At 44.0% G+C, this 9,830-nt stretch overlaps 1 protein-coding gene across 1 annotated transcript in view; it reads right to left on the bottom strand.

The window, feature by feature from the left end:
* Positions 1-3,073: 3,073 nt before the first annotated feature.
* Positions 3,074-9,830, bottom strand: part of LOC137359229 (scavenger receptor cysteine-rich type 1 protein M130-like) — a 35,183-nt gene continuing 28,426 nt past the window's right edge. Inside the window, exons 9-13 of the mRNA XM_068025289.1 lie at positions 8,709-8,769; positions 6,303-6,413; positions 4,441-4,572; positions 3,938-4,094; positions 3,074-3,670 (exon numbers count right to left, since the gene is read on the bottom strand). Of these exons, the coding sequence (XP_067881390.1) occupies positions 3,667-3,670; positions 3,938-4,094; positions 4,441-4,572; positions 6,303-6,413; positions 8,709-8,769 (465 nt within the window). The 3' untranslated portion in view covers positions 3,074-3,666. The remainder of the gene's footprint in view (positions 3,671-3,937; positions 4,095-4,440; positions 4,573-6,302; positions 6,414-8,708; positions 8,770-9,830) is intronic.

The following is a 9,830-nucleotide window of genomic DNA, read 5'->3' as shown; positions in this document are numbered from 1 at the left end:
AATAGCTGGGGCCTTCACAGATATCTTTGCAGCATCCTTAAACACGGGTGAGGTCCCAGAGGACTGGAGAATTGCTAATGTTGTCCCCTTGTTTAAGAAGGGTAGCAGGGATGATCCAGGTAATTATAGACCGGTGAGCCTGACGTCAGTGGTAGGGAAGCTGCTGGAGAAGATACGGAGGGATAGGATCTATTCCCATTTGGAAGAAAGTGGGCTTATCAGTGATAGGCAGCATGGTTATGTGCCGAGAAGGTCATGTCTTACCAACTTAATAAAATTCTTTGAGGAAGTGACAAATTTGATTGATGCGGGAAGGGCTGTAGATGTCATATACATGGACTTCAGTTAGGCGTTTGATAAGGTTCCCCATGGTAGGCTGATGGAGAAAGTGAAGGCGCATGTGGTCCAAGGTGTACTAGCAATATGGATAAAGAACTGGCTGGGCAACAGGAGACAGAGGGTAGCAGTGGAAGGGAGTTTCTGAAAATGGAGACGTGTGACCAGTGGTGTTGCACAGGGATCCGTGCTGGGACCACTGTTGTTTGTGATATGCATAAATGATTTGTAGGAAAGTATAGGTGGTCTGATTAGCAAGTTTGCAGACGACACTGAGATTGGTGGAGTAGCAGATCGTGAAGGGGACTGTCAGAGAATACAGCAGAATATACAAAGATTGGAGAGTTGGGCAGAGGAATGGCAGATGGAGTTCAATCAGGGCAAATGCGAGATGATGCATTTTGGAAGATCCAATTCAAGAGTGAACTATACAGTCAATGGAAAAGTCCTAGGAAAAATTGATGTACAGAGAGATTTGGGTGTTCAGGTCCATTGTTCCCTGAAGGTGGCAACGCAGGTCAATAGAGTGGTCAAGAAGGCATACGGCATGCTTTCCTTCATCGGACGGGGTATTGAGTACAAGAGTTGGCAGGACATGTTACAGTTGTATAAGACTTTGGTTCGGCCACATTTGGAACACTGCGTGCAGTTCTGGTCGCCACATTACCAAAAGGATGTGGATGCTTTGGAGAGGGTGCAGAGGAGGTTCACCAGGATGTTGCCTGGTGTGGAGGGCGCTAGCTATGAAGAGATGTTGAGTAGATTAGGATTATTTTCATTGGAAAGATGGAGGTTGAGGGGGGACCTGATTGAGGTGTACAATATCATGAGAGGTATAGACAGGTTGGATAGCAAGGAGCTTTTTCACAGATTGCGGGATTCAATTACAAGGGGTCCCGAGTTCAAAGTGAAAGGGGAAACGTTTAGGGGGCATATGCATGGAAATGTCTTTCCGCAGAGGGTGGTGGGTGCCTGGAACGTATTGCCAGCGGAGGTGATAGACGCGAGGACGACAGCGTCTTTTAAGATGTATCTAGACAGATACATGAATGGGCAGGAAGCAAAGAGATACAGACCCTTAGAAAATAGGTGACATGTTCATGATAGAGGATCTGGATCGGCGCAGGCTTGGAGGGCCGAAGGGCCTGTTCCTGTGCTGTAATTTCCTTTGTTCTTTGTTCAAAGTTCATTCCTTTCAGTTGAGAATGAGGTCAGGAAACTACACTGAAATAGTCATCAATGCACCCAAACAAGATGCCGTGTGCTGGTGGGAGTTGAGGGTGTCAAAGGACTGGTTGGCTGGGCAAGTGATAACGATGCAGAGAGGCTGCACGTCGTAGTCAGAGATACTGGTGTATGCGGAAGGTACATCCTGGTAGAAGATGGATTGTAAAGCGACTGGACATCCCGGTATGGGATGGTAAAGTAGAGAACTGAATATTTTGAATGGGCTAACTTGTCGATGGTTTGAACATCCTGGTTAGTGACAGAAGTGTTGAGGGTATGGCCGTCCTGATGAGGGATGGAGTAGTAGGGATCCGAATTTCTTGAATGGATTGGGTTTTAAAGGGATTGATCTTCCTGGTGAGTGATAGAGTTTCAGCAGAATTACATGCTCTGGAGAGAGAAAGAGAAGTTTAAAGGGAATGAACATCTTGGTGGGAGATGTAAATGTAGAGTGGTTGGACGGCCTGGGGAGGGATGGAGTTGAGGGAGTCTACATGTCCTGTTTACAGTGTTGGACTGGATGTCCATGGCGAAAAGGAAACATTGCTGGCCAGGACACCAGAGTAGTTAAAATCGTGGTTGGCGGCAGCAGAAGACAAGGGGAGAAAGTGCAATGGAAAGAGTTAAGCTCCATCGGAAAGGAACAGATTGAAATGTTGAGTCTATCGAGGTAGTCTTGTTTGTGGATGTTTGCAGGATTTAGATGGGTCTGTGCGCGGTTACAGGCACGGGGTGAAGATCTCAAGAGGAAATGAGTTCAATGATAGTGTGGGAAAGGATGACATGATGTACGGTGTTGTGGTCATGGTCTGGGTGAGGTGGAGCGATATGTCAGAGAGTTCGTGTTTAGGCTCCCCAAGGTAGAGGTCTTTTCAGAAAACATCAACAGCGATTCCATAGTCTGCAGGTTTAATGACAACGTCAGGGTGGGGAGAATGAATTGTTGCAGATCACAGGGACATTGATAACAAAGAGTAAAGTGGGGCAGGATTCATTTCATCACAATTGCCTCCATCTTAACACAAACCTTCACTATTTTACTCTCTCAAGTCCCCCTTTTTCCCTGGTTCTGTATTTGCTAAAAGTAATAAATTTTGACTAATATATATTTCTGAAGAAATCACATTAACATTCAAAGCTCTCGCCACAGATGATATCTTAGCTGTTAAGTATTTCCAGCATGATTCGTTTTCAATTCAAATGATGGTCTTCGTCTGCTGGTGGATACGGGTATTTCAGTAAGCCAACGAGTCAGAAAAATCACAATTTTCTGGAGAGTAATGCATGGTGTTGCTGCTCTCCCGACAGAGTAACAATTGCGCTCTGCTGATAACTCACTGAAATGTTTAAAATTGACGGCAAAAACGCATGGATTTCTGACCAGATTCTCCTACTCTGACGCCATCCTCTGGGAGAGTGTAGCACAGTAAAAGAACATTGTATTGTATCTAGGAATTGGTGTTTATTTAGCACTTGAAACATAAAAGAGTTTTTGATATTGACAAAGGCACAAATTCCAACTGCAACATTGAATAAATGCTTTTAAAAATTATTTTTAAGGTTATTCCTATTGTACATCAGCACTTACATTATAAACTGCAGTAATTTGTCCACATCGAGTAGATGGCGATGGAGGAAGCAGATACAATAAATGCAGATTAAAGAGACAGACAATTTATTTGTCACCTGACGTGTTCTGAACCTTTTTTTAACAGGCTATGGAAAAGTGAATCGGTTACAAAACGAACATTACATAAACTCTTTATTAATCAGCAATGATTTTCATCTCTGTAACAGTGCTGGTAATTAAATGTGGAGTAATATATCTCACTATTTGTATAGACAGAGAAATGATCCGATATCAATTCTGTTGTGTATTTTAATTAAACAGAAAACACACACCTTCAAACAAAATATGGAGAAAAGCCAAATCTAGTTATTTCAACACAAAGTAAAATGATAGTTAATTAAAATAAAGTGATGTTTATATAGTAAAGCAAAGCACATTCATCATGTTCACACTGTTGGAAAAATTCATGCCATTCCCTCAGATTTAACACAGATTCGCCTCCAGACATCATTCACAGGATTTGAGGCTGACTTTTACCTGAAAAGACAACAAAAACGACTTGAGAGATTTACAGCAATGTTACCCATCAAACAAATACATCAAATACCGTATCTGATCTCCTCAGAATATTTCTGCTTCAATAAGCCTCCTATATCTTTAGTAAGTACAGAAAATGTTCTCTTCTGATACTTTGGAATCACTGACCATTGAAAACACCATTAATTATCATATTAATATCGCAAACAGCCGGGACTGCCGTGTCAGCACAAATACATGGAACAAATAATAAAGCATTCATCTTACCGGTGTGATGGAGATGTAAGATGTTGAACCACACAGTCACTGCCCATTGTTAGTGGAATGTCTGCTATTTTGAACGTGTCACAGTGAACATCCTCATTGTTTTCAGGACTGGAGGGAACCAGCAAAGCGGTATCAGTGCGGGTCTGAGAGCTGTATGCTGTGGAGGGAAAAATTATGCATTAATGATTGGACTGAAAGCGGGAACGGTGCGGGTCTGAGAGGTGTATACTGGAGAGAGAAAGATGATGGATTAATGATTGGACTGGAAGCGGGATCAGTTCGGGTTTGAGAACTGTATACTGTGGAGACAAAGATTATGGATTAATGACTGGACTGAAAGCGGGTTCAGTGCGGGTTATCTATATATGTGTCAATAACGTAGAGGGGACTGGAATTTGGTGGCCTCTGAATGTTTTCCAGCTCCATTCACCGCGTTGTTTTTTTTACCGCTGGGTGATAGCAGATAAAATGGATCAGCTGGTGACTGTGGGAGTTTAACTCACCAAGAGTGGAGAGATCACCGCCGGCACTTGTCAGTGTGAAGAGATCATCAGGACCACTGCCCAGCAAAAAGTGCCCATCCTGAGTGTCAATGGCTCCAATATCAACGTCATCATAATCAGCGGGAACCAGACCTGAGAGGAAATAATGATTTTCACTGAAAATAAATGGTAACACTGAATGCTTAGAATTATATTATTAGACGTCAGTATACACGGGCCGGCCAGGGTAGACTGTGATCTTCAACTACAGTGAGATTAGAGGCTGGCGAATAGTGGGAACTTGTCGTGTCACGACAGGTAAGTCATCGCTCATGCTATGTTTAAAATGCAGCCTGCAATCGACTGAAAGGAACGGCAAAGTAGGACATTGGTTGGGAGACTGGCAACCTGCATGTTTGGCAGATGGCAGCAGCCAGAGCAAGGGTGGCGCCCAGGTTTTCGCATGCCTCCATGGAAGTGTTCCTTCAGACAGAAAGGGCAAGGAGGGAAGCGCTTTTTCATCGGGACGGGAGGAGGAGGCCAGCTAGGCAGGTGGGGAGGGCGGCGGCATGGCAGGAGATTGAGCAGGAGGTAACCAGCCGTGACGTGGTCCCATGTAAGAGGTTTCAGTGCAGAAACAGGATCAATGCCCTGATGTAGCATGGCAAGGTGAGTGCAGTGCCTAACATTAAGCTGACGGCCTCAAATGTCAGAAAAGATGAAAATATATTTGGGGAAGGGGTGCCCCCACTCATTGGTTCAGATCCTCCTCCATCATAGTGCACAGCTCAGTGACCGCCTCCCTGGAGAGGCACAATCTTCAGTGACACTGCTGTTCTGACATTTGCAGGAAGCAGAGACTCTGATGGTAAACCCTCTCTGATGGGTCGCATCTTCTGCACTCAAGAAGCTGCTTGCGTGCTACTGTGAGACCTGCTCGCCCACCCTCTCTTCCAGCGTCATGATCCTTGTCCCTCTCTGGGTGCTGCAGCCCAAATCTCGCGGACTACAGTTCTCTCCATCTCTGATGCTCCTCCACAATGGGAGACCTCAAAACAGGAGTGGATGACATCTATTGTAAATTGTTGCACTCATTTCTCAATGCCTCCACTCTTTTCACTTTGCATACATATGTTGCAAGTCGGAGAGGATGCTCATCCTGAATACTTCTGTTGTGATCGCCAAGATCGGTCAGCCTCCAGATTGCCAATAACGTGATTCAGTATCTCTCGCCCTCCCTCCAGTGCCACAATGCTTTTCACAGCCAAAACTGACCTTCCTCTGAGCTTCCGCCTCCGTGTAGATGGCGAGTCTCTGAAAGCTGTTGTTGTTGCCGGCCTTTCACTAATTTGTGAATAGTTCGGAAAATTGCCATGAATTTCCTGTTTTATAGGCTCAGTTATCTGCCCAGAGCCTTATAGTGCAGCCTCCACCCACCAGCTCTGCCGACTCTGGGAATATCACCTAACAGTGTAAAGATGTCGAGCTTCCTTTGCACCGCTATCCAGTGGCAATTTCCCTCCCAATCTGCAGCCAATGTGTAATAAAATTCTGCCCTCCGTATTAAAGTCACATGTATCCCGTTGAATCACCTATCCAACATGCACACAAATTTCACATTTCACTGCCCAGACAACAGTGCCAGAAAACATCATGAACTGAAAGTTTAATTCCATTATACTACTGGGTGCAATCGGGATGATTTTGTAGAAATCCAAATTATTTCTACATTTTTTAAAACTAAAATCAATCAGCAAATCTCCATGTCTTCAGCAGCATCATTTTACAGCGAGTAAGTTCTGATATATTTCATTGTTAATTTTAGATAGCAGACAGCGTGATGGATTAAAAAGCCTGATGATAACAAGTAAAAATGTACCCACCCTGAATACTGGAGGAGTTCCCTTCAGAATTTTCTGATCCAGGATCCGTGTCACCCAAACTGTGACTGGTGTAATATTCAATCTGATTGAGGGACTGAATGGAATCAGTAACTGTTAAACACAAACATGGATGGTTATTGGAGAGATTGAGTGGGACGTTCGAGCAAATAACAATAAACCGTCATCATCTGATGACAATGTACTGGGACTTTGTATCTGACACGATTGTGGAACATTCATCACAGGGACTGCAGTGGTTCAGGAGCATCTTGGGATGGACCAATAATGTTGGCTCACACAGCGAGCAGTTAAAACAATACACAGTACAGCTGGTCGTTCAGATTTCAGACATCAGCGCAGAAACAACAGTGAAAAAATAGTCAGTTAGCACAGTTTCTTAATACAGAATCCCTCCACCCTGTCCCCATCTCTTTCCATTTTAGAGTCTCAAATGGCCGATGTTGGCTCCAAAACTAAACCCCACCCCGGATAATGGGGCAGAAAAGAGTGCAAGGAGGCTAATAACGGATTTGTTCTGAAAGTCATAGAGTCGTACAGCATAGAAACAGGCCCTTCGGCCCATCGCGTCCATGTCGACCATAACGAATATCTATACTAATCCCACCTTCCTGCATTAATTCCATATCCCTACATGCATTGCTCATTCAAGTACCTGTCCAGATGCCTCTTAAATGTTGCTACTTTTCCTGTCTCCACCATCTCCTCAGGCAGCTAATTCCAGATACCCACTATTCTTTGTGTGAAACATTTACCCCTTTGATCCCCTTTAAACCTCCTCCCTCTCACCTTAAATCTATGCCGTCTAGTTTTAGTCACCCTTAACATGGGAAACAGACTCTGGCTAACTATCCTATCTATACGTCTCATAATTTAACATACCTCTATCATGTCCCTTCTCAGCCTCCTTCGTCCAGGGAAAACAGACCCAGCCTATCCAATCTCTCTTTCTAACTCAAGTCCTCCAAACCAGCTAACATCCTTGTGAATCTTTTCTGCACCCTCTCCAGCTTAATCACATCTTTCCTGTAGTCTGGCGACCAGAACGGCACACAGTACACCTAGTGCGGCTGAACCAACGCTATGTACCACTGAAACATGACGTCCCACATCTTGTACTCAATGGCTCGGCCAATGAAGGCAAGCATGCCATATGCCTTCTTCACCACCCTGTCTACCTGTGTTGCCACTTTCAGGGAACTATGTACTTGCACCCCAAGGTCTTTCTGCTCAGCAACACTCCCACGGCCCTGCCATTCACTGTATATGTCCTGCCCTGGTTTAACTTCCCAAAATGCATCACTTCGCACTTGTCTGCGTTAAATTCAATTTGCCAATCCCTTGCCCACTTTTCCAGTTGATCTACATCCTGTTGTAACCGGCCTCTGATCTGAAAAACAACCCTCCACCACTACCCTCTGCCTCCTATCATTATGCCAATATTGTATCCAATTGGCTACCTCTCCCTGGATCCCATGTGTTTGAACCTTTAGGAGCAACCTACCATGCAGGACCTTGTCAAAGGCCTTGCCAAAGTCCATGTAGATATCGTCCACCACCCTGCCCTCGTCAATCCTCTTGGTCACCTCCTCAAAAACCTCAATCAAATACGTGAGACATGATTTCCCACGCACAAAGCCATGCTGACTATCCCTAATCAAACCTTGCCTTTCCAAATGCTTGTAAATCCTGTCTCTCAGAATCCCACCAATGATGTAAGGCTCACCAGCCTGTAGTTCGCTGGCTTATCCCTGCTTCCCTTCTTAAATAACGGCACAACGTTAGCCATCCTCCAGTCTTCCGATACCTCACCTGTGGCTAACAATGACATAAAAATATCTGCCAGTGCCCCAGCAATCTCCTCCTTTGCTTCCTATAGCATCCTAGGATACACCTGGTCAGGCCCTGGAGATTTATCCACCTTAATGCGCTTCAAAACCGCCAACACCTCCTCCTTTGTAATGTTGATATGCTCCAGGATATCTGTTCTCTCCCTTGAACTCACTAGCTTCCATAACCTTCTGCACGGTAAATACAAACTAAAGTATTCATTTAAGACCGCGCCCATTTCCCATGTCTCCACACATCGATTCCCACAGTGATCCTTAAGGGGACCGACTCACTCCCTAGTTACGCTTATACTCTTAATATACTTCTCGAATCTTTTATGATTCTCCGTTATCTTAGCTGCCAGGGAAATCGTCTTTGTGTGTTTTGTTGTAAACTGAGTAATTTATCTCAATGGTTAAATCGCCCTGCAAATATAGTTCAGGACAGAACTTATATCGGTATGGTGGTGTTGCTGCCCCAGTATCATGAAGCAGAATTTGTAGATTTCATGTTAAACTTCAGAATACAAGGTGTTAGAATAAGTTTCTTGGTGCAAACCACCGATTTCAGGTAAGGAATTCCCGATGGGAAAGTGTTTCTGATCCAGAATTCCAGTCACCTAGAAAAATAAAATCTGAGTCAATGTGACTATCTCCTTCTGAGAGCAGTGATTATTTATGGTCTAGTTTAAATGGAATGAAATGACATGATAGTTATAAACAAATAGAAATCACGTTCTTTCAGCATTAGCGGCGGGTGGGAATCTTCCCAAACCCATTGCTCATCTTACTATACACACAGAAAGACACACTCGCACTGTGACAGGGCTCCTTCACATGGTGATAGTGAGCAGATTTCTGACAGTGTTCAGTCAGTAACCTGACTATTAAAATGGGGTATTTGTCTAGTGAAAATTCGGTATGAAATATAAAATACAGACCTGAACGCCGGATCTGATAGGAATCCTTGCCAGGTGGAATATTCCCAATCTCTTCATAAATTGCTTGGTACAAACCAGCCAGTGAACCCTTGCCGCTAGTGACAGAACCTGTCAGGTGGATGGTGGGGAGATTAAAGTTTAGTTGCAACCCATGAGCGTTTAACAGTAAATTATCTGCGAACACTTCCAAAATGGCAGAGATTGTGATAGTAAAGAGATAAAGCCAGGTATTGTGAATGCGGAGTAGTTTTATTGTCCGTATTTGTGTATATGTCTTTGTGTCTATTTTTCTACATACTCATATGTTCACCTGCAGCAGACTGGGGACAAATGTGTTCACTGAGGAAAAGTTCAATCAAGTTTGTCAGAAACGATCTCCCCTGACAAAGCCATGCTACTATCCCCGATTAATGCCTGCCTCTCCAAGTGGAGATTAATCCTGTTCTTCTGAATTTTTCCCAATACTTTCCCTACCACTGATGTTAGATTCATCTGCCTGTAATTACCTGGTTTATCCCTGCTACCCTTCTTGAATAATGGTTACCACATTCACTGTCCTTCAGTCCTCTGATACATCTCCTGTACCAGAGAGGATTTGAAAATGTTTGGCAAAGCCCCTGCTATCTCCTCCCTTATCTCACATAGCAGCCTGGGTCACATCTCATCTGGGTCTGGGGATTTATCCATTTTAAGCCAACTAAAACAGCTAATACTTCCTACCTTTCAATGATAATTTGTTC

Source organism: Heterodontus francisci, unplaced genomic scaffold (genome assembly GCF_036365525.1).
Source record: "Heterodontus francisci isolate sHetFra1 unplaced genomic scaffold, sHetFra1.hap1 HAP1_SCAFFOLD_124, whole genome shotgun sequence".
Lineage (NCBI taxonomy): Eukaryota > Metazoa > Chordata > Chondrichthyes > Heterodontiformes > Heterodontidae > Heterodontus > Heterodontus francisci.
This window is presented reverse-complemented; position numbering and strand designations above follow the sequence as displayed.